The 24190-nt window shown below is 40.7% G+C and overlaps 1 protein-coding gene across 4 annotated transcripts in view; it reads right to left on the bottom strand.

Moving 5' to 3' along the window:
- Nucleotides 1-1195: 1195 nt before the first annotated feature.
- Nucleotides 1196-24190, bottom strand: part of LOC116319523 (membrane-associated guanylate kinase, WW and PDZ domain-containing protein 1) — a 49746-nt gene continuing 26751 nt past the window's right edge. For 2 of the 4 annotated variants that reach the window (XM_039604162.1, XM_039604161.1), the window contains exons 6-17: nt 22996-23194; nt 21415-21485; nt 20221-20382; nt 17844-18357; nt 16389-16935; nt 16118-16181; nt 14681-15067; nt 9173-9373; nt 9000-9076; nt 8732-8878; nt 4644-4782; nt 1196-3720 (exon numbers count right to left, since the gene is read on the bottom strand). In XM_039604162.1, coding sequence (XP_039460096.1) covers nt 2681-3720; nt 4644-4782; nt 8732-8878; nt 9000-9076; nt 9173-9373; nt 14681-15067; nt 16118-16181; nt 16389-16935; nt 17844-18357; nt 20221-20382; nt 21415-21485; nt 22996-23194 — 3548 coding nt within the window. In that variant the 3' untranslated portion in view covers nt 1196-2680. Of the gene's footprint in view, nt 3721-4187; nt 4276-4643; nt 4783-7705; nt 8636-8731; nt 8879-8999; nt 9077-9172; nt 9374-14680; nt 15068-16117; nt 16182-16388; nt 16936-17843; nt 18358-20220; nt 20383-21414; nt 21486-22995; nt 23195-24190 lie in introns of those variants that run through there. The other 2 variants (XM_039604163.1, XM_039604164.1) reach the window with 2 other exon arrangements.

The following is a 24190-nucleotide window of genomic DNA, read 5'->3' as shown; positions in this document are numbered from 1 at the left end:
ACAGTTCAGCCATACTTAGGAAATGAAAGAAAAAAAAGAATATTGCCAAACATTTATATATATATATAAAAAGGTCTTATATATAGGCTACCTAGCAACACTGTATGGCCGTTGGATGGAGAATACAGTATGTCCGTTTGGCTTTCTGCAAACAAACAGACAGGGAACACCACGCTTTTTATTTCTCTGCTTTGTTCCTCTGGGTACAAATGGAGGAATGACGTCACTTATGGCATCAACCTTTAAATGATTATGGAGTGCTAACAAATAACAGCTGTAACAGTCTGTGTCTCCAAATGCCACCGTAGAGAACCAACGTAATATTGCTTTAACATTTAAATAACATTAATCCATTGTGTGTGTTTACGAAAATGGCGTGAAGTGACTGTAGCTTTACCTCCTAATGGCTTATCAAGAAAACCTGAGTATATCAAAAAAGATAATTTCATAGAAAAATAACATCTCACAGTATCCATTCAACTTGGCTTCTGTTTTTTTCCCTCAACAGAATATAAAAAAAAGAGAGAGAGAGCAAAAGAAAACGATGTGCTAATTTGTCACCTCAGATGCAACACCGAGCTCAGATTCTGCAGATGATTTTTTTTTAAATATATTTTTGTGGGGCCTTTTTTTGGCATGACTTAAATTACTAAACAGCCCACACACTTCTAGTATGAGAGAGACCTCAGAGCAAAGGTTTTCACAGTCAGAAAAATCAGTGGTTAGGATAAAGTGGTTTATGTTACCAAGGCAACTGTACGTGGCACGATGGGCACAGCACTCTTTAGAATCTAGATAGTGGTTTTGTACTGACCCCACATACACAATATTTAACAGTACTTGAAATATGCACGCACCTGATGCATATTTTGGCATCTTTTGCTGACTTCTGAAGTAGGGTACGACACAGAGCATTCTAATCCACACTCAAGCAGCATAATACAAAACATTCATGTATAAATAGGACGGCTACAATATAGGTCAGTCTGTTTACATTTTGAGCCTTCACAAAAGCTAGTTCTCACATTATTTGTCATCACACAATAATAAATAATATGAATAGTTAGCTGTTGTTTGTAATATCTAGATATATTCTGCATATATTCAAATGTTTAGACATATTATATATATATATATATATATATATATATATATATATATATATATATATATATATAATATAAATCAGGTTCCATTTAGTATTATATTTACAGTGCTTTGTTGTCTACAGATATTTACAGAATATACCGTTGGCTTTCAAAAGGGATTTGCATTATCACAATCAAATATAGAACAAGATTACAAGTTGAGGCAACACAAAGAGGATGCTGTACAAACACTGACTCCTCTCAGGCCAGATAGATGCGGTGCAGTGAATATGGATTACTGATTGCATTATTATTGCTCAATATCTTCATGAGGTATAAGTGAATTTCTATGTTGTGTTTAAACAGTAGGGGATACTTAAAGGGACAGCTTGACTGAAAATCAAATGTATTGTTTTTCCTCTGGCCTGCAGTGCTATTTATGCTGTTAAATCAGCAGCAGCAATTTCTCTTTCCAGAATCCATAACAACAAATGCCTCAAGGCGCTGTAAGCTGAGACGCTCACAATATTAAGAGAGAAATCTGGTGATCCTCTCTGAGCAAGCAGCTGGTGATGGTGGAAAGAAAGACCTGCCTTTAAACAGGAAGAAAACTATAGCAGAAGAGGCTCAGGTGCCTCAGAAGAGGGAAAAAAAAAAGGAAAGGATCAAATGTAAAATGTGAAAAAGTGCCTCCCATTCTACTTTCAGAAGAGCCACAGGTAATCCTGCAGTCTGACAGCGTAGTACTTTGTTGGAATAATATGATACTAAGAGGTTTTTAAGCCTGATTATTGAAGAATTTGAAACTACTTTGCTTCTACCGAACTACATCTACCACCCAAAAGAAAAATGTAGCTAGCTAACACTGAAACTCAAGTGAAGGGGGATACAAATTAACATTTGCACTCTGTCACACGGACAAGCTTCTTGTTACAGGTAGATGCTCGCTCCTTCTACACAGTGATATGGTTGGTTAGTGCAGCACTGTAGAAAGAAAACATTTCCTACATGAAAACTGCTTACACCAGCATTTTCTTTCTTAGTAGCTGGGTATCGATTTCTCAAAAGAGACCCTGCTGCTGAGTTTTTCAAAAACACGAGTGCCATTTAGTTCTATAGATATATTTAAAAGAAGACCAACCACAACTAGGTATCACTAAAATAATCTAGATGGACAAAAAGCACTACAAACCGGAGGAAATAAATACCAAAATTGATTTTAGGGTGAACTGTCCCTTTGAGAGAGGGCACTGCTAAAGTAGTCCGAATCACTGGTAGGTGAGAAAAGACAAAAGTGCAACTTAAGTAGGGCAACAGTGCCGAAGGGGAGGAAAAAAAAGACAATGACACTGTTGGGAGAGGGATAATCTTGTTTTGTTGGTGTCATTTACAAGTTAAAATATTAACAGCCAGAGACCAGCTGTAGAAAGGCACAAAGAATATGACTTCATTCTACTTTAAATATCAAAGTGACTCAGAGAAAAAAGTTGGTAGTGGGGGTAGCTGCAGAAAACAAGTAGAGGTCTAACAGTGTGAATCTGACAGAATCTGTTACAATGGATGCTCAGTTTCCTGTTAAAAGTCAAGAGACATCACTTCTTCTTCACCCACGCCCTGTCCGCCTGCCTGTTCTCCTTCATGACCTGAGCCAGTCTCTGCTGGCTGGGGATGAACCAAGGACCTGGCTGTGTGGTGACCAAAGAAAGAGCTGAGATGCTGGCAGCAGACACACTTCCGTCAGAGTGGCTGCCTTCAGAGTCTGACTCATCATCCCCCAACTGATCTATGGACAGTGTGGAAGCGAGGAAGGAGAAGGGCTTTCTCCGTGACTCCGGACCAATCACACCCACGCTTGGTAAAGGCCGCTTGACGCTGCTGCTCTGTTCATCATTGTCCTCTTTTTCATTCAGCCCTGTGTCTTTACTTTCTCTGCTGTCATCACCCCAGGACCTCTCCCACTCAGTCTCTGGCTTCTCCTCTTTCCTCAGTTCTCTGTACTCTGCTGCCATACCCCAGTCGTCATCGCTCTCCTCCTCCCAGATTTCTTTGGGTCTGGGAAGCCTTTGGGTAAGACTTGGAATGGGTAAAATGACTTCCCTGTCACTGTCTTCGCTCTCACTTTCAAATGTTTCCACCACCTCCTTCCTCCTTTTTCCCACCCTCATCAGCTTGTCCCGATTCATAAACTCTTCTCTCTCTGACATCCTCTCCCTCTCTTCGCTCCTGCTTTTCCTCTCTCTGCTCCTCCCCCTGCCTTTTCCTCTTTTCCTTCCCCTCTCTGCCCTCGTTTCTGTGTCACTATCATCGTAGTTCCTTAGGGCATCTCTAGGTAAACTCTGAGAAGCTTTTTCTCTCCTCCTCCTTTCCCTGGCTCTCCTCAACCTCTCTGTCTGATCAGACATGGGGCTTTGTAAACGCAAGCGTTGTCCTCCACCTGAGACTCGTCTTCTTCTCCTTCTACTTCTACTTCTCCTTCTCCTTCCCGTCCCTTTATCCCTCTCGCCTCCCCTTGACCTGCTTCTCCTCTTCTCTTGTGAACTGCGCCCCCTCCGTCCGGTGGAGTTTACTGCAGCCAAACCCTGCTTCTTGGGGTGATGCAGGAGGGGGGAGGAGGAGATTTGGTGCTCATGGCCTGGACAAACATTGTGTAGGGTTAGGGTGGTGGGCAGAAACAAAAGATATAGACTGAATAGGCAGTTAAAGAGAGGAATGACAGCATCTATGGTAAAGAGAATTATGTAATCTGTTATTAAAGACTTCTGAAATCCAGAAAGGTGCCTTAGGTCAGCTTGTGTAATCACAGCTGCTTTTCTATTTTAGTAAAACTTTCATTAGCAATACAACACACTAGGGTTGTGCAATTAGGTCATTTTCTTTGTGTAACTGCTCAGTGTATGGACAAATTACGAGCTGTCCAATTACTGTTTCAGCGTAGGTTTGAGAGAAATAAAGCATAATGTTGTACTCTGCTACAATGCTAATTGCTAATCAAGTCCAAGTACAAGTACTGTCGTTTACTTAATGAAGACAGCGATGTTGGTTTGGTACAGAGATGTAGAGAGACAGAAAATGGGAGAACTAACAGGAACCATTACCAACCGCGTATTCTCTGTCCGTCCAATGACATAGAAGCAAGGCTCGCCTAGCTTGGAGTTGGTCATGCATAGAGACAAGCTGGAGAGCTCCACTGAGAGAAAGAGAGAGAAAGAAGGGAATGGAGAGGAAACAAAGGAGTGGAGCAGAAAGAAGAGCAGTGTTTGGAAGAAGAACCAAAGAAAATCCAATGCAGACAGAGGAGAAATGTGGTGTGGGAGTGTTAAAAGCAAAAAAGGTCAAATGAAACACAGATGTGATGGGTTAAAAGGTGGGAAACACCAGAAGAGAAAATGTTAAAAAAGTAAAGAGCATTTTAGTTAGAATCAGTCCCATCGAAAAACAGGAAAACACCCATAGTAGACATATAACATGCAAAAGCTATGTTTCACTCTCAAATTTCTCTTTTGCCATCTCATGTATCACCACTCTTAAAATTAAAATATTCCCACGCTGCCTTACCATAATCAGGCACATAGCCATTTCCTCTCTTGAGGACAAGGTGGATGCGGTGGCCTCCTCTGCGGATCTGCTCGACGGCCTGGCTGTGGGTCATCCCGGCTGTACTGTTCCCGTTTATCTCCACAAGCTGATCGCTCACCTGCAGCCACACACATCATTTCACCACTTTACAAACTGGAGCTTAATCATTTAATCACCAGAGTCTGAATTTTTTATCCGTTATTTCAACTATTAAATGTTAATGTTAAATGTCTTAAATGTTTCTCATATAATAATTTTGTAATTCCACTGATAAATACTTAAAGTCATCCATTCATTCTTTTCCACTTATCCCCATTACAGTCGCTGGGGGGATGGAGCCTATCCCACCTACCATAGGGTGAGATGAGGGGTACATATGGACAAGTTGACAATGGGAGGGCTAACACAGAGAGACAGGCAACCATTCACATTCACACCTAACACCACTAACTGCATGTTTTTGGACTGCGCGAAGAAGCCGGAGTATCCAGAGAGAACCCACCCAGAAATGGGGAGAACATGCAAACTCTTAATCTGAGAGCTACTACACTATGGGCACACAATAAGTAGTTCAAAATTTTAAAAACAAACAAACAAAAACCTTCATTTTTCAATTTTAAAATGTACAAAATTACAGTTTACAAAATTGGATGTCAATGGAGAATAAATCTCAACAAGAATGAGTGAAAACAAAGGAGAAAATCTTTCCTCTCAGGCTTGTGTTATTACAGGTTTGATTACAGGTTTCAAATTGGGAAATCGGCTACAGCCTTTACTTGGGAATGGCTGCTGTACTAGCAAAGCAAAGTTGCTTAATTTATTTCATCCTCTAGCACAGGATACACTGGATCATCCTTTATGAAAGAAAAACAGATAATTCTGTCCTACAATTAAATGAAAAATTAACCTGAAAGTTCTTTCCTTTATAATCTTCACCTCCACTTTGCAAATATGTTGGTCGTTGCTTGACAGAGTTTTGATGACCGCTGAGCTGATTAATTCAATCAGCTCAATGTGCACAGCTCTGGTTGACATCCAGGTAACGAGTACTGTCCAGTGCTTGCTGTCTGCACTCCCACCTCTTGGAGAACATGTACATTAATAATTGTCCAGGATTAAAACACATCAAGACCTACATTGATGCCATCCTCTAGTCTTCTCCCACGTAACTTGCGACAAATAACAGACTTGCGGATAACAGAGGACATAAAGCATTTTCTGCCAAAAACCCAGCATCCAGCTGCTTGGACTGCTGCCTCCATTATATTATGTCCTTACTGAGATACTTTCTCATGAAACAATCTCACAAGCAGTGTGGCATTGTGATGTGTGGGACGATCAGAGTATGTTCACTTGAGAGGTCTGCAAACGATACACGAAACACGAAGGATTTCGCTTCTTGAGCAGGCTTTGCTTGTTAAACATCTTTTCCTCCTCGAGATGTCTGAACTCTTCTTTAAAGACATCGTGTTACACAGATGGAATAATCACAACTTTCTTGCGAGAGCTCAGTTGTGGTTGACATCTGTTTGAAACATTTCCAGCCTCTGCATTTTGCACTGTGAGAATTTTCCTTAATGATGCTGACATGAATCAGCCTGGCTGAAGCATTGCAGTTTCCTCCAGTTTGAGAATAGCTCAAAGCATTGTGAGCCTAATTGAGCCTCTGAGGTTCTGGACCCAAGGCTGGGAGTTCAAGTTGGATTTTAGCATCTGAAAGGCTTCTATTAGCTCTTCAGTATTTGATGCCACCCAGTATAGCCCCAAATTGGATTTAGCAAACATCTGTGTAATTCTTTTCAGGAAGCCTATTGCTTTTGACAGTGAAGAAAAGAGACAGATACCTGTTGTTGCTCAGTGTTTGAGAGGATGGCAAAGTTGAGCTGGCACCACACTTGGAGGAAGGGAAGGGACTAGATTTTTTTTTTTTTTTATTGTACAATATACCAAAATACATCGCAGAACTTAAGCAGACCCACCAAAAATGTACAATTATAGGTGATGAGGAACGAAGCAGCCATCAATCAAAGAAGAAAGGAAAGGCACAGTAATAGAAGTCTCCAGCAGCATACAATTGTCTTAATGTCCTTCCTTATAAAGTAAGATATAAGTAAATTAAAAAGAAAAGAAAAAAAAAAAAAAAAAAAAAAAGGAAAACGTACAGTCTATGCACATACAGTCTGTCTACATTAGCTTAGAAGCAGCATCAAAAAATCAAGTAAGGTGTGAGCTTTATTAACATTACATTTGTCTAATGAAGCCTTCAATAAGGAGACTTCATTTTTAAAAGCAGTAAAGATCGGAGTAATTTTCAAGAAGCGACATTTATGAATGAAGAATTTTGCGACTATAAATAGGTTGTTAATCCCAAATTCTATTTTCTTATTTTCTGTTTGTAGGCCAACTCTAATTACTTGAAAGGTTAGAGAAGGGCAGTCAATATTTTTAGAGGTTAACCAGTACTGGAAACCATCCCAAAAAGATCTGGTACTTTCACATGAGTAGAAAAGGTGCTCTGTAGTCTCAATATCAGTGTTGCAAAATGTGCATGTGTTCGTATCTATATTGAATTTCTTGTGAAGATAAATGCCATATACCCGTCCAAGGATTAACACTTTAAAGTGAATTTCTTTAGTTTTTGGCGGAATTGGAAAGGAAAGATACTTGGTCAAAAACCTAAAATTATAATCTTTAAACAAATATTTTCTTGTTAATTGAGAAGGAAAAAGTTGCTTGGTTAGAATTGTCCTTAAAAATTTGTTATTGCAAGTCTTTCCTTTAAATTGACGGTCATCGATAAATAAGGATGGTTCACGGATTATAAAGGAAGAATAGGTTAAACTGGCTTTAGTCATCTGAATCATTGCAGGGGGAATGGCTTTCACAACTTTAATGAATTTACTTTGAGTACATACTAAGCCATAATTATCAATAAATTTATTATACGATAATACATTGCCGTCATTGTCTAAAAGGTGTAGAACGGTCCAAATTCCGTGATCCATCAATCCATCTTATAAAAGAAGGATTTTCTTTTTATCAATATACATCGGTTGTTCCAGATCGAATTTGTATGTGGAGAAAAATTGTGCTTGTAAATCATTTTCCAGTACTGGAGAACCTGTTTATGAAAATTAGATAATTTAATTGGTAATTTGGAGATTTCAAAATCACACTTTAAGAGAAATTCAATGCCACCAAGCTTCTCAAAGATACTTTAGGGAAGTAAAACCAAATATTATTTGAGCTATTTATGAAAGACTGCAACCATTTAAGTTTGATGGAACCATCCAATGCTTCAAAATCAATCACATTCAATCCGCCTTCTTCTAAAGACTTCACTACATCATTCTTCCTAATATAATGTTGCTTATTTCTCCAAATGTAATTAAAGTTAATTTGATTTATATTTTTGATTAGTCTATTGGAAACATATAAACATTGAGATGGGGACTAGATTTGAAGGGACTAGATTTGACTAGATTTTGTTGGAAGTTTTTCAGAGGTTTCAAAAAGATACCATAGCCATCAATGGAAATGTGCAAGAATGTGTTTTATTGTTTAGTAGTCGGAGAAGACCACAGAGACCATTTTCGTTATGTCTGATACGAGGAAACAAAAATGTGGGGGAATATAGGAAGAAAAATACATGTGTTTGGAAATGTGCATCCCTGCTTTTGCCATGTAGTGCGTCAGACATGCCACAGAGAAGGGTGAGGAAAAATGTGGCTCTTTTTCAACATAGGAGACTCAAGTCAACAACGTCCAGTTTTGGCTAATTTAGCAGCCTTTTGTAAGTAAAAACTTATTCTTTAAGCACTATGGGTGTCTTTTCCTAAGTTCTCACTTAGGAAAAACATGAAAAATGTGAATTCCCCTTCACACCTTTCCTTGACCTTGAGGTCAGGGGAGAGTGTTTCTACATGGATTATTAAACCACAACCCCCGACTACACAACTCTGTAGGTTTTGCTGAAAAAAATAAAAGCAGAACTCAGACAAAGAACTTCAATACATTCATTATATATTGTGTAAACAAGCTTAAATGCACATAGGAAACGGACTCACCTGCATTTTTTGGCTCCGTGATGCAGGCCCTCCCTCCATCAGTCCCAGAACGTAGAGACCCATGTTGTACTCACTTCCTCCTCGGAGGCTGAAGCCGAATCCTGAGGGGCCGCGATCCAGATCTACACTGTAATACCTGGAGTCCCGCTGGGACACACAGACAAAGAAGTTTATGTTAATTTTATACACTGGCAGTTAATAACAGCCACAATCGATGTAGGAATTTCAGTGCCCGTTAGGTACACGTGATTGAATGTGCTGCCCTCACCTTTGGACGTGACCTCTGTCCCTTTCTGTTTCTGTGACCAGAGTCATAGTCAGCAGCTTCTGGAAGGTTTGCAGAGTCTGCAAAAGATAGTGATTAAGGTCTGATTGTGAAATAAGAGCCAAGCTTTGCACTGTGGCATATGTGTACGTTTGGATGCTTATGTGAATGCCTACAGGTGCTGGAACGTGGGACAATGGTGAGACGTAGAGTATTTCCTGCTCGGCGAAGTATCTGAGCGAGCTCCCGATGAGGCAGAGTCACCACCGAGCGTCCCTCTACAGCCTCTAAACGATCCCCGGGTCGGATCTGACCGCTCTTTGCCGCAGAACTGCCACGACGGACCGTCACAAACCGGTGGGGCAGAAGAGAAGCAGCTGAAATAGGACAGAATAAAACAGTTATTAGTGCATTAAAGTAAACGAGGCTGGAACACCAGATTCCATCAGGCCTAAAAAGTTTCCTTTTAACTGAAGGCTGAGAGTAATAAGTGGAGTCATAAGTAGATAAATATAAAAGCAGGAAGCATTAGCTCATCAGCGCATGTGCCAGAAATCCTAAAACAAGCTATAATTTAGCTTCGGATCATTCTTGACAGGGTCTATTTTATGAATTACTTCCTTAAAGGAGCCTACCTCGTCCCTCCTTTCCCCCCCTATCTCCTTGAAACACTCTCCTCCTCTCCCTCATATTCCCATCTATCAACCTACCTCTCTAACCACTGACACGCCACAGTTTTCAGTTTTTCGCTGTCCAACAATGCATCTTCCCCCTCAAGAATAAACTGTCATGGAACGCAATCTTTCCGGCAATATTTTTTTCCAACCCAAATCTGTCAAACTGCACATAACAACAAACTTTAGATCTTTACATATCTGTTTACCCAGCACCAGTGATTCTTATGCTCAGCACATCTAAGATCCCCCTCAAATTGTAGCTTGTGTGCATTAGTATGCCACCGGCTTAGAAAACACACACAGCAGTACTTTTATTTTCGTTGAGCACCATGAAATATTTTTCTCCTCGATGTGGGAAAACGACTCTTCTCACCCTCATCAGCTATAAGACACAGTGTGAAACTGAGGTTACAGATAATACACAAGTGTGTTGTGGAAGGCGAGGACCGGACCATTAGCTTCATGTATAATGAACTCCATTTATCTTATTGTCTGTATGAAGAGATCACATGCAATTAAGCTAAAATGGTCAGAATCTGAGGCTGATGAGAAAAATATTCAGCAGCCTAACAATAAATTTGCTTCCTTTAATCTCCTGCACCAACTAAAAAGCTTCTTACATTTTTTTTAGCTGGACAGTCTGTTTCTGTCTGCTGTATCTCTTATTTCTCTTTTTGTGTTTTAGTAAACTCCCTATTAGGCTTTCCCTGACCCCACTTTGAGGGAATGCAAAGCTTTAGTGGCAGCTGGCCCCTCTAGAGTCTTGCCAGTGGCCTTATGTAACCCATCAGGCAGCATAAACATTTTGAAACTGTTATTCAGCTGAGGTACATGACACTCAATTCTGCCCATGTCCCTCTGGTACCGAAATAGCATGTTTAGAGTGATTTAAAGAGCAAAATGAAATGCTTCGTTAACAGATTAAAATTGTATTCATGGGGCTAGGAGTATGTCGTATGAGATGAGGAGCATGTCACATTGGAATCATGATTCAGTTACAAGGTTCAGCCTATAAATCAGAGCCCAGAGACACGAGTCCAATCTGGGCCTAATCTGGGTGACCCAGGCGGAAACAGCAATCAGGTCAAATCAAAGCCAAGGCAGCTTTGCAAATAGTCTTCTTATCATGCATAATACATCAACAGTGGCTAAACACATGAATACACATGCAACAGCGATGCTCACACGCAAACGGCAGCATTGTAGAAATGCACAAACACATGTTAAGAATCTCACACACACACAGACACACAGTGACTCACATGCAAAAAGATGAGGACAGATGCACTCAGCCACAAATGCACAAACAGACACACAAGCTACACACACATGCATCTGAACGGACTGCATTATATCGTAGTGTCTTTTCCTCTGGCTCTCCATGTTCTCCTGTCCACAGTAATCCCACTGCGGTATGCCCAGCAGCCAGCCAACCTCTGACGTGCTGCACTGATTACCGCTCAGGAGTCGAGCAGCCCCCCTCCCCTCTTCAGTAAAAATCCCTCTCTGGACCCCAGATGAGGTGGCGAGCGCGGACATTGCTACAGCAGCCTGCTGATGTATACTACATGTTGGACACCGGGGGGAGAGAGGAGTGCTGGTTTTCAGCAGGATCACTCACATGGTAGTGTCTCTGCCAGTTAGTTAATGCTCAACATCACCGCTACAATCTAACTACCATTAGAGCTGGGACTAATCGCCTACTACCACAAATGCTCATTATGTCTTGTGCCGTTTTACACCTGACTGGGCTTAAAATAACAACAAGATTTCCTTTCATTAGCTGTTGCTTTAATCACCAGGCTGCATCATCATAACTGCAAAATCAACCATACAACGCATCTCTTGCAGCATCATTTTGATCAAACATCTGACACCTCGAACATGTGAGCATGTGGCTCTAACTTTCACACCGTCAACACATTTGACTGAGCAAACTTTAGAGAACAGAACGCAGTATTTAACACTACTACCTCACCTACAAAGCTGAATGTGAAACACTGCACCAAACCAAGACCAACCTCATTTCTGCCAAACACACAAGAAGTAGTGGAGCAAATAATTACGTTTGGACTCCTTCACAGTTCTCAAAGCAGACTGTAGTCTCTCCAGCATGGCTCTCTGATTCGCATGCACAGGAAAATAAACAAAAGGATAAAAAAAAAAAATGTCAAGCAGATTCACATGCAGCGGTCGACAGGAGCGAAAACACAGGTTTGCTGTCGCTTCTGTTGCTCCTCAGCGAGGGAAACATTCAGTGTAGCATTCGTAGAGTGATGGAGAGAGCGGGAGGTACGGAGCGATAGATACAGAGAGACGGAGAGAGAGTTTTAATCTTTTGAAAAACCCGACTGGACGCTTTTACTGCAGAGTAAAAGGGGTGTGAGAGAGAAAGAGAGAGAGAGGGAGAGTGGGCAGGAGCTTATGAGTGAGAGCGACAGAGGAAGAGAAAGCCAGAGATTGGAATAGAAAATTGTTAAGAAAAAAAAGAGGAAAAGAGAGACAGGAGTGGCATGACTGGGGTGAAATGAAGGGGAGAATGAGGACATGATGGAGATGGAGGCTTACAAGAGTGGACAGACTTTGTACTGCAGGGACAGGTGCACCTACAACCTTAATCTCACCATGAAAACACAAATGTGTGCTCGCTTGGGCCATAAAGCAAATTGAACTGCATCAAAGTGGAACAGAGCAGCTAATGCAAGACATGGGAAGGTGAGGGGGTAATATATCACTGGGATGCTGCGGCTAACCTGCTATTCATAAGCAATACACTAAAAGCTAATAAGGGGCAGGATGTGTTCACTTCCCAGACAGAACTGAAACAATGCAGCATTGTCCTGTAAGATCAAAGATACAAGACTACTTTTCTTAATTCAAGCTTGAACATTCAATTAAAAAGATTGCAGACATTAAAAAAAAAAAAAAAAATCCATGCTTAAATCATTTTTGGAAATGATTGAAAGATGGGGCTGCCAAATAAACTTTGTGATCTTTTAGCAAAGCAGTTCAAGCAGTTTGAACTTACAGTATTTTTTAGTGGATGAAAGGATACAATCCATTAACAATATAAAATGGACAGTATGCTGGTGCAGTAGTTTGCACTGTCACCAAACAGCACATGTTAAACTCGAGGCCTGTAGAACAAATCTGTGGCTGGCTGTTTTGCAAAAGTATAGTTTGTCGTCTGCAAAGTGGACAAAAAAATTATTACGTTTTTCTGTGCAACCTGTTTCACTCACTTGCTTTGCTGTATGACATATGTAAACTACACGACCATTTCTTTTCTAAAATTAAATTTCCCTGTGACAAAGTGGTTAGGCATGAACTCATTTACCACTTGTCGCTTAACCATATTGATAATTTATTCCTTGTTATTTTACAGTCAACCATAATGCTTTAATTTAGACATTGCTGGTGTAACTTTTGCGGGTTTGTTTGTGATAGCAGTAGTTACATCCATTACATCCATGCATGCATGCATCCATGTTTTTTAAAGCAAATACTATCAACCATCAGGTCATTTGAATTTTCTTCTGTTCACAGGCAAATGTCTGGTAAATGATGTTTCTTTATGTCGCTTTGGTTATACTTACCATGTTTGTCCATTTATTCAGGTCCTATATTTAAACCAGGTGTGTGGGAAGGGCCGCCCCAGTACTTCCTGTTTATATAGGGTCATGAAGTCATTGATTGGAACACTGGGTGTAACCAAGTGAAGGGTTTTTCATTTTGTGTAGTATTGTTTGTTTTCTTTAAAGTAGCCTTTTGAGTTGTACTGTATGCAGTGTTTTACTTTTCAAACCATTTAGCTGAGTAAATGAGTTTGTCAATTTCATGCATAATCTTATTCCTGTTCTTTGTTTAGAATCGTATTGTTTGGTCTGACCTATTTTTTTCCAATGGTAGAGACTAATGAGGTTCAGGTGTGTGTAAAGTCCTGTATAAAGCAAGTGGGATGTTTGCCTACCAGGGTGGTTGTTTTAGATGCCAGAAATAAAGTACACTTAAAAGAAACTTGACTAGTATGCTGATGCCATCAATTTATCACCTTCCTTGCTGTTTATGTTATGATACCTCACATTCCCACACAGTGGTCATGTTCAGGCCTGTACAACAGGCTGTTGTGAGGTTGTCTACATTTTTAAATTTTTGTTGACTGGCTGAGGGGGTTTATGCCTACAAATCTATACAAGATATTTTCCAATTAAAATAAATAAATAAACAGGACATGCATTTTCCAATAAATAAAAGGCATGTGATTCCTTCTCTGGTTTCCTCCCACAGTCCAAGAAACTGCAAGAAACAACCTGTCCAAGGAGTCCAGTGTGAGATGGGATAGTAGATTGTATATAATCTTAAATGTTTCAACTCTCACAAAATAAAAAAAATAAAAATATTGAGTTCATTTTGTCAAATAGTATGAAAAAGAGGATAAATTAGGCTATGCCTTAGGGTGGTCCTGCAACGGGATTAATGAGTTGCTAGCCCAGAACCCTACATCGATACACATTTTTTTAAAAACGAACGAATGAATGAATCCAAAGCACAGCTGTGCACCTGACAAATGGTGAGCAACTTCCTGCTTCCAAGCCAAAAGTGCACTTCATGATGAAGCAGTCACTTGAAAATAGAGGAGGTCAGAACCAGTTTTCTTTACAACCCAAATAAAACCAACCTGGAAGCCTTTAAAAGAGAAAGGTTCATGGTGCATCATGACTCATCCAGTGGCATGTGGCCACGGTGACCACTTTTTAATCTGTAATTACCTAATGGTCTTTCTGTCCACAAGGGTGTCCAAATGAGACCTGTTTCAGTGGGCATCTCACCAAATCGTTTTACCCAGCCGGAAAAGTTCAACTAATGTTGCATAATGTCCATCCAATTCTGTTTCTTTGGATTAAAAAAAGACTGTGTCGCTCACCAAAACAAGTTAAAAGCTTTACTATCTGTAAAAGATTTAACCTGATAAAAGTGTCATGATAAGTCATGTAAGTTGAATCTTACCTTTACCATTCTCCACGTCCTGTGAGGCAATCACAAAGCCAAAGCCTTCTCCTGGCTTTCTCCTCAGCTCCACTTCAATTCCTCGATGCCGCCGAGTTCGTTCACCACTCTGCTTCTCCAGCACTGGAACGCCGGCAGCTTCATCCTCCAGGCCCGTGTTAATCCAGTCTTTGGGCTCCATAGTGAGGGTTACTGGAATGGACTCCAAGAAACTCGTGCTCTGGATTAGTGAGGAACGTGCTGGAGAGGGAGGTGTGCCGACAGAGGTCCGGGGCACTTGCAGTGCTTCTGGGAGCACAGAGGAATTGTCAGGTGGAGGAGGGGGACGGAGCAGAGGTGGAGGGAGTCTCCGGATAGTTCCAGGGGAGACAGCTGAATGATAGACTCCTGATAAGGGGAGCGAGAGAATAAAACCGAAACGAATAAAGCCAAAGTGAATACATTTTGTTAACGATTCACTAAAAAGTAGAGCCTCTTATATTATTAATTACTGGAGACACCACATATGCTAAAAGCATTTTGCTCAGCACATATAACAAAAAAGGGGCTTTTTAAAAAATTAAATTGCACTAGAGGATAGTTTGTCCAGCAGAGTGCACTGGAAGACCACCGTTATGCTCAATGTGATGCAGCACATGCTACAGAGTAGCATCGCTGCTGAGTCGGCATTTTAAGGAATAAAGGAAAATCTAGACATTAATCACCAAACAATTTCCTCGTCAGTATGACTTCAAAATAAGCTTGTTCCTAAAAAATGATCATGTCAATCATGTTCATCATGTCTGTTAGCAAATAGGCAGCTAAACTGTCATTGTACAAGTGAGTTATTTCATTTCAACAGTATGCAGAGTATTGGAAAAAGAATAAAACTGTGGGGAAATGATCTAATCTAAAGAACCGAGTCTACCTGCAGGTCTGAACAAAAAAGTTCACTAAGATTGTTGGGTAAGCAGTATAAATGGACAAAAAAGGGAATGCATAAATGGTTAAAGCAGATATCAACAGGACAAGTGGCTGAAACTGTCTGATAACTGTAAATTATAAATGGTGAGTTAAAGTAAAACTTTCAGAACATCACAGGTGGTAAAAATGAACGTTCTTGAGTCCTTCTGACAGAGCTATAGAGGAATGTCAGGAGGGAGAGGCTGAGAACCGCTGATGGAGCAGATTGCAAAGTAAACATCAGAACAACAGCTGCTCAATCTGAATTCCACAAAACAAACAAACATTTTAATTGGTTGGTCAGATGCAAAAGTAGAACTTTAAAAAGTTCCCATCTTTTATTCTACTGCAACAAACATGCACATTATGTATGCACATTACTAAGCTGGCAAAGCAGTTTTTTGGTTCTAGTTCTTATGCAAGTCAGGGTTGCAGGAGAGCTCAACCTTATTAAAAAAAAAATCACTGAATATCAAATGATTGTGAATTATTTACCTCCTCTGTAAACCAGTAAGATGACTTCTCCCCGTTTGGCGTGCTCCTGGATAATTGTTTGTACCTGAGAACAAACATAAAAATGTATTAAGTGGTTAATTTTGAAATTGTTTGCATATTTTTAATGATGCAAAGTCATTTCTGATGATTCAAACTGAGTGTGAGGAAAAAATAAATTAAAATGTTGGAAACCACTGTTTTTACGCACTGTATCATCTTCATCAGTTTATGTTTCATCTCCCTGGTTTTCTTTCCACTTTTTCTCCTTTACCTGTGTAAAGCTAAGGCTCTGGACGTCAGCTCCGTTGATTTTCACAACAGCGTCCCCTGGCTGCAGGGCGTTGCACTGCTTCCTGTCCCAAACTCGATTCACTACACCAATAGTGCCTCCTGGACCGCCAGCCGTCATGTTGAAGCCCAGGCCTCTGTCTCCTTCAGTCTGGGCCAAGGCCACTGGCACCAGCTCCCCTCCACTGAAAGCGCCAAGTCCACTGCCTACACTCATTGCCCCAGGTGAGGACATGCTGCTGGGACTTGCAGTGGGGCTGGTGTTGCCCTGGAAACCATTAAAGCCACGATGTTGTGGGCTGTCTGGGGTTGGAGGTCTGAGATGGGAGGTCTGTGGTCTGAATAGGTGGGGATGAGTGCTGCGGGGACCACCGGGGGAAGAGGAGGGCCTTCCTGGGGACTGAGGCAGGGGTAGCCGGGACCCCGAAAGGGTGGACAGGTCACTCTCAGACGACTTGGATGTTCCATAAAGTAAAGGATGACGAGGTGTCGCGAGTGAGTTATTGTTGTGATTACGGATCATTGATGCCCTGATGAAGAAGAGAAAGGAGAGTTAAAATCAATACTAAATGCCTCTGTGTTCAGAGACAGTCTCATATTAAAACAAGTAGGGCTGCATCTGCATCTATCTGCCATTTATTTTTTAGAAATAATGTCCATCTCTGAAATCCAGTTTTGTCTCATCACAACATGGCAGATAGATTAACAACCCAGCAAACTGCAGTCACATTTGTAAAGCTTAATCTATCTGACATTTGTAAGTTTTGCTTAAAAAAATAATTATTGTGATTTCAAAATGCTTCCTTTTTTCGACTGGCAAGATGATTACCTTACTGATCACTGAAAATTTTGTTGCACTGAGGCTAATTATAGCCTCAGTATCCTGTTTTTAGCTGGTAGGAACCCCATGTGGTTGTCATCTATTTCAAGGTTTGACATACTGTACGTTCAGAGATGCTCTTCTGCATACTTGACCGGTACCGGTCCGAGGCCCGGGGGTTGGGGACCGCTGACTTAAATCACCTTTCCATTCTGAATCATGGTGTTAGTTTAAACTGGTATTCTTGGCCATGTCTTTATGCCTAAATGCGCTTATTTGTTGATCAGATAATGGACAGTTGAACATGTGTACCTAATAAAGTGGCCCGTAGGTGTATATGTCCAGATAACCCATAAAACTGTACTCCATGAATCATTAAGGGGAAAATTTGATTTATGGTTGGCACCTTGACTATAGACTATTGGTGAACTTGCTGAGCTAGCCACGCCCACACAGGGGTGCACAGTTAAATTTCCCAAGGGGCTACAAGAAAAACTGGGAGGACCTCCACAATGAGCTCCTAAATAGATCAAATTACACTCAAACTACACACATTAAAAGAGAATTAATCATTTAATGTCTCTAGGTATACATTTATTTTTGCATTTAAGTTATTACCTGTGTGAACCAATCGCAGAAACAACTTCACTGTCACTTTGGCTTGCCATTGTTGGGTCAAGTGACTGCAGCCTGGCTAAACTTCTGTGGGAGCGAGGTGGGCGAACAGGGGACGAAGAGACGGCATTGCTCACACTGGAGCGTCTGTAAGGGGGCAGGTGTCTGGAGGTGACAGACGTGGCATTTCCATTTGTGTCCAGAGTCACGCCAGGCTCCATGTACCTCCCATCACCGTGAACCCCATTAAAGTGCTGCGTGTGGGGTGAGGGTGCTGGTAGGTGAGGTAGTTGATGAAGAGATTGAGGTTGGGTGGTGGTGGGTGGTAGGATGGGGTCCACACTGTCCAGTAACCTCGAGTGCTTTGGATAACCATCCGGGTTGTAGAGCATTGGATACCCTCTTCTAACTTCTACATCCACGCTGTGGCCTACAGACACCGACTTGAGCATCTCTACAACCTCTTTGTGAGACATTCCCAACACACAGACGTCATTGATGTACACCAGGATGTCCGCTAATAAACCACAAACAAAAGGACAGGGATACAGAAATAATTATCACAAATATCTTCGAATCAGTTGGACTGTTTTAACCCTTACAGCTGTTCATATTTCATGCCTTCACAGAATGGTTTTAATCTGGGCCAAAAATTCCCACATAACAAATCTCAACAAAGAATTTTTAATTACAGATTAATTGAGAATCTATAAATATGTCTGATATTAATAAATAGCGGTTTAATCCTTAATTAACCTTTCAAGGAGTAACAATAGTGTGTTTTTGGAGAAAAACATCAAAGTGTCATGTCCTGTTTACCTAAGTCATAACGCTATAAAGAAAAAAAGATATATAACAGCTGTAAAGATTTAAAGATATTTTATTTAACGTGAAAATGACACGAACATTCTGGAACTTTTGGGATTTATTACATAACTATGTATAACTATTACTGTTAAACTGTTCTCACTTCTGTGTCATATTTTTAAAAAAAATCCATCTACCAAACTACCATCCATAACTACCCATGTTAACTCAATATTAATTAGAAAATTGCTTATTATCAACTAGTCTGTGCATTCAAAGCACTCTTTTGATCAGTTTTAATCTCAAATAATTTAAAATTAACAGATTATAATTTGTTGATTGTTGCATTGTTTTCTGAAATTGTGTGTGTTTGTGCTTGCAGATGCAAAGCACAAACACACATAGTTAATGTACTCACATTTATTTAGCACTTTTCTAGTTTTACTGACTCCTCGAAGCCCTTTGAACTACAATTCACACAATAACTGTTTTCTATGCACTTCAATCACCAGTTAACTTAAAATGTGTGGAGAACACCCACTGCAAGTACTCTGGAGTGGATTAAACATGCAAACTCTGCACAGAATTAAACAATGAACCATCTTGATGTGAGGCAACAGTGCGGCTGATCCCACTACAACCGCACTGTTTCACGTCCCGTGTCTGTGTCAAGGCACCTTCTGACCTCTGTATGACCTCTGTTCCTTATGCGGTCCATATATGATCATATCTACACTGTTTTACTATTACGCTCTTTTGAGATTCTCCCATGACCCTGCAAAGACCAGCGGTTTTGTGTCCCTGCGGGAAGCTGGGCGAATGCATGTGAACACAGGCAGTTCTCATGACAGTGTCCTGCTTGAACTCTGTCACCACTGTCCCATGAAAACACACACACACGACATGTCTGTCATGATTCCCTCAAACCATCGTTTTACTTGATTTGACCGACACTGCTGGATCTAAAAATCTTTATCAGTAGTTATGGGTTAAATGTGACACTGAACAACTGCAGTGCACAAAAATTTGTAGCACCCGTACAACGGTATAAAAATATTCATATTGCAGTCTAACTAAACAAAATTTAGGTTATTTTTGCAGCTGAAAAACGTCAGAACGGGTCAAATTTGACCCGCGTAGTATGTAAGGGTTAACCCTTCTTACTAGTTTCATATGCTTAAGTGTGCAGCGTTTGTAAATGGAATACACACTGTGTATTTTGTATGTGTGTAGACTAATCCGACCACATAATCCTCCTAAACCAGCCTATTAACAGATACGAACTAGATCAGTCCCTGCAGAGACAGCCTGTGCCCTGGCTTTCTAGAGTGCAAATATCATGCCTAGTGCATTTGCATGAGTGTGTCTGCAACCAGCATGTGCAATGGTGTTTATGTATGATGGCCAGATTAGAGTGTGCTAGCCCTGAAGATTAAGAACTGATCACTCACTTTCTGTGGAAAATTTTATAGTGAAACCCACAAAAATTATGACAAAAATAAGAAAAAGACACTTACACACTACCAACTGTAGAACTGTAGCAGTCATGACCATGATACATATAATCTTTTACCTGTCTTAAGAGTGGAGGGTCCACTTTCTGTCACACTGTACACCTGCAGAAACTCTCTCGGCCTGCTTCCCCCCACAATATTGAAACCAAACCCTCTGGGGCCTTTGATCAAGTGTGTGTGCACAGGGAAACCCCTGAGGTCCCCAGGCTCGTCCGTGAACCCTGCGAGTCAGCGATAAGGGAGGAAAAGAGAGGATGGGTTAATAACGATGCTTACCTCCAAGAAAAAGTCATAATAGTCCTTAAGGAAAGAAATGCAAAAATATGCCAACAGTGTGGAATCATAGAAAAGACTGAACACCGTCCTGCGTGTTTACATACAACTCAGTGCTTAGAAATGACAGGTCTTAGGAATAAGGCAAAAGAGAGAGAGCTGTAACACTGCAAACCAATCAGCAGATGGCTTTTAACAAAATGCTACACAAACAAAAGCATATGGTGGGACGATTGCATTAAAGGCAGAATCCATTACAGACGACCACCTTAAAATGGAAACATAATCCATTAGCTCGACCCAGCTCTCTACAGTAATCCAGGTCTTTATTTACTATTCACTGTTGCATCAAGAAACCTGTGCTATTACAGACTGTGCTTTTTCTTCCATGTTTGCGTCTTAATTCAATCCTGCCCTAATTGTGGTGACAGAAGCAGCAATCATTTCCAGCTGTAAACATGTAAATGTTTGTACCAGATTGTGCAGAAATCCTATCAGGTATCCTATCATAATGAATATTATATCACCTTCTGCTGGTGAGAAAAGTGTACTGCACTTTGTTGAGACAAGCCTGAGTCACAGTGTGGCAACAGAGAGTTTCCAATCATGACAAACAGCCATCTGCAACTAGATTACGCCTCTAAACAACAAATGATGTGGCCAAATCATGAAATCAAGTTGCCAGTCACATGTCATACACGTGTCAACCCTGCCAGTCCCAGCAGCGAGTCTGGCTCTTCGCCAGCAGCTCTGAGCTTTAGGCCTTAATCACTTACACGTCTCAGTTCAGCTAAAAGCTCATTCCATCTCATTTGGCTCTAACAAGCTGGCTGTGTCTGTTTCTTCCCTTTTTGACAAATATATAGCTTCATTTAGGCTGGTCAACAGTTAAATCGCTTGCCAGTGTTTTAATAATTACACGGAATTCGAGTGAAATGTAGAGAGAAAGATAGAGACGAATGCAAACGAAAGAAGCTCACAGTCGTTTTTGTAGAGGTTTTCCCTGCTTGAGGCTCGATGACTCTGCCAGCTGGTCCTCTTTGGGCTGCGTCTTGGAGAGACAAAGTTGGAAAAGAAATGAAAGCCAGCCTCTTTAGAAACATAACAGCATTGGATATAATATGACAGTGCTGGAATTTATTACACTTTTGTTGAACAATAGAAAGCCATTGGCAAACAATGCAACTTTCTCTACCATCTTTTTCCAGCATGCTAAAAGGAGGCATTGAACAAATTGACAAAAATCACGTATTCACTTTTTAGAATTAAAACAGACAGACAGACTCAGGTTTCTGACTTTTTTAAATGCATATTTTCAGGCATTTAAAAAAAAACCCCAAAAACTTTTGTCTATTTATAAGATACCAATATAAAACAACAACAATCCATTCTATTGTTATCTCAGGTTCAGCATTTTTGCTATGAGTATAGAAGTCTTGGGCTCCTGTTGTTCAGATCTTATTACGAGGGGCAGCCAATCAATAATCACATAGAGAATGACTTGATTGATCTGAATTAGGAATTGTGCAGAAGCCACTGTAACAGAGTCCAAGAATCAAAAAAATTATCATAGAGAAGACCAGCAAGGAAATACAGCCAGTCAGGCTTTGATTAAAAATGCCTGAAAACAGTAAATCTCATTAATAAAAAAAAAGTACATGTTGAATTAATTAAATTACTTTATGTCAGTGATTAGGTTCGGATTAGGCGTAGATGGGTGGGGTTTGGCCAAGTTAAGCTGGTAAGTGCATGCAACCCAACTACTGATGGGGTTAAAAAAAAAGACAGCCTTGCTGTTGTTCTGTATTTCCTGGCTTTAGCTTCATAATAAGCTGACAGATAGATTGGTGTTATTGATCTTCTTGTCTAAAGCCTTATTCACACAGGACTTATTATCTGAAGACCTCTAGTCATTTGTAATAATTGCTCAAGAAGTCTGCGATCAAAATCTCATACAAATCTACAGGATCCATAATTTAAAGTTAATATTTGTACCACAGATAACCTTTTTATGGTGAATCCCAGAGGTGTTGTGGTGTTATTTATATATTATATGTATGAAATTATCTTTAACTTCTGCCTTTTTGGAAAGACTTTCCTGTTCTCCACACCTTGCTTGTGCATCTTTGCTGTCAGAGTTGTGACTGTTACAAATTAAGAAGGGTTAGTGTCACCGATAGAAATTTTATATCCTCTTGCAGAAGAACAAAATCTCAAAGGATGATGATGAGAGGGATAACGGCAATGACAGGAATCAGTAATTAACATTTTGCTGTCTTTCAACAGACTTGGCTGTTATTACGTGGCAGCCTATTATTATTAATCTTAGTCCTGTAGCTGCTGACCACAGATGTCAGTAAATTCAAGTAAAACACAGACTTCACTGATCCTGTGTGAACGTGCTGCACAAAATACAGACGTGGGGGTTGGGTAATTTCTAAATCACAAGATCCCCTTTTAATAGTAATCCCATGTGAATAGGAGTTAAATCTCAGAACGTGAATAAGCCTGTTCCCTGAAATGTTGAACTATTCATTTAATAGATTTATGGGGACACTTACTCTATGTAAACTGACTCTCCTGGGTCACTGAAGGCCTGCTCCCAGTGATCGGGCATCACGCCTCTCACTCTGGCACCACTCCTGCTGCTGATGATGCCGTTTTCTATGACGTGGCCATCGCCTCCGCTACTGGATGCTCGTGTGCGACCGGGAGACCGGTGACCAAGAGGGATGCTGCTGCTAACACCCGCAGAGCCTCCTGTAATTACAGTCAGAATCACCTTTATTGTCACGTGCACATGCAGGATTTTCTTTGACAGAGAAGAAATACTTCAAAACTTAACACTGATATATTATTGAACAGATGTGGCAGGTAAAAAGTTTCTCCTGCAAGCTGTAATGACCTTATTCTGGCATTTCCACTGGGGGCTGTCAGGCAAAAAGACCTGAGGTCAGCATCTCAGCTGTCTTTGTCCTTTCTCTAAGGAGGAAGAATATGTGACTATGCATGCCACACTAGCAGTAGATGAAAAATAAGCATATTTTCCTTCCTAGCTGTCCTTGTAGCTGTCCTTCAGTTCTGAGCTCCAGCATGGATTTAAGAGACGTCAGCCCTAACACTGGGAGTTCTGCTGCACACGACAAGTGCTGCTGGACCCATCCACCCACGCATCGTCACTTCAAAAGATGACTCAGCAGAGGTCAGGGTGTTGGACGGCTCTCTCAAACTCCAACCTGCCTGCATCCTGCATCCTGCTCCGGTCCGGACTGCCTGCTGCAATACCTGACTGCTTGGAGTACGTTTCTAACAATCTGGATAGCTGTCTGCCTGATTTTCTCACCTCCCACTCTGCCTGCCTCTCTCTTATCTTCTGTCCCATTCTGGCTCCCTGCCTTCACCCTTCTTAACACTCAGCCACCCTACCTGCCACCTCCACCCCCTACGCTGCTGCCGTGCTCCCTTTCTCTAATATTTAATCTTACACTCACCTTCTGTTCAACTCCTGTGTACTAGTTTCATGTTGCCTTCACTTCTTTGTGCCTGCAGTCTATTCAAGTACATAATTTTGCAGTATTTGTATTTCACTCAGTTATTTATCTTTAGCTTATTCACTGCAATTCAAAGGGTAATATTGTTTATCATCTATATTTTTTCCTCTTTGTAGCTTGTGATCATTTGAAAGTGTATGGTTGGAGGTTCTTGTTGTTTCCTTTTAATCATGAAAGCACAAAAATATCTCTATATGTGATCATT

Source organism: Oreochromis aureus, linkage group 20, assembly GCF_013358895.1.
Source record: "Oreochromis aureus strain Israel breed Guangdong linkage group 20, ZZ_aureus, whole genome shotgun sequence".
Taxonomy (NCBI): domain Eukaryota; kingdom Metazoa; phylum Chordata; class Actinopteri; order Cichliformes; family Cichlidae; genus Oreochromis; species Oreochromis aureus.
Note: the sequence above shows the minus strand (reverse complement) of the source record. Positions and strands in the feature narration are given on the sequence as shown.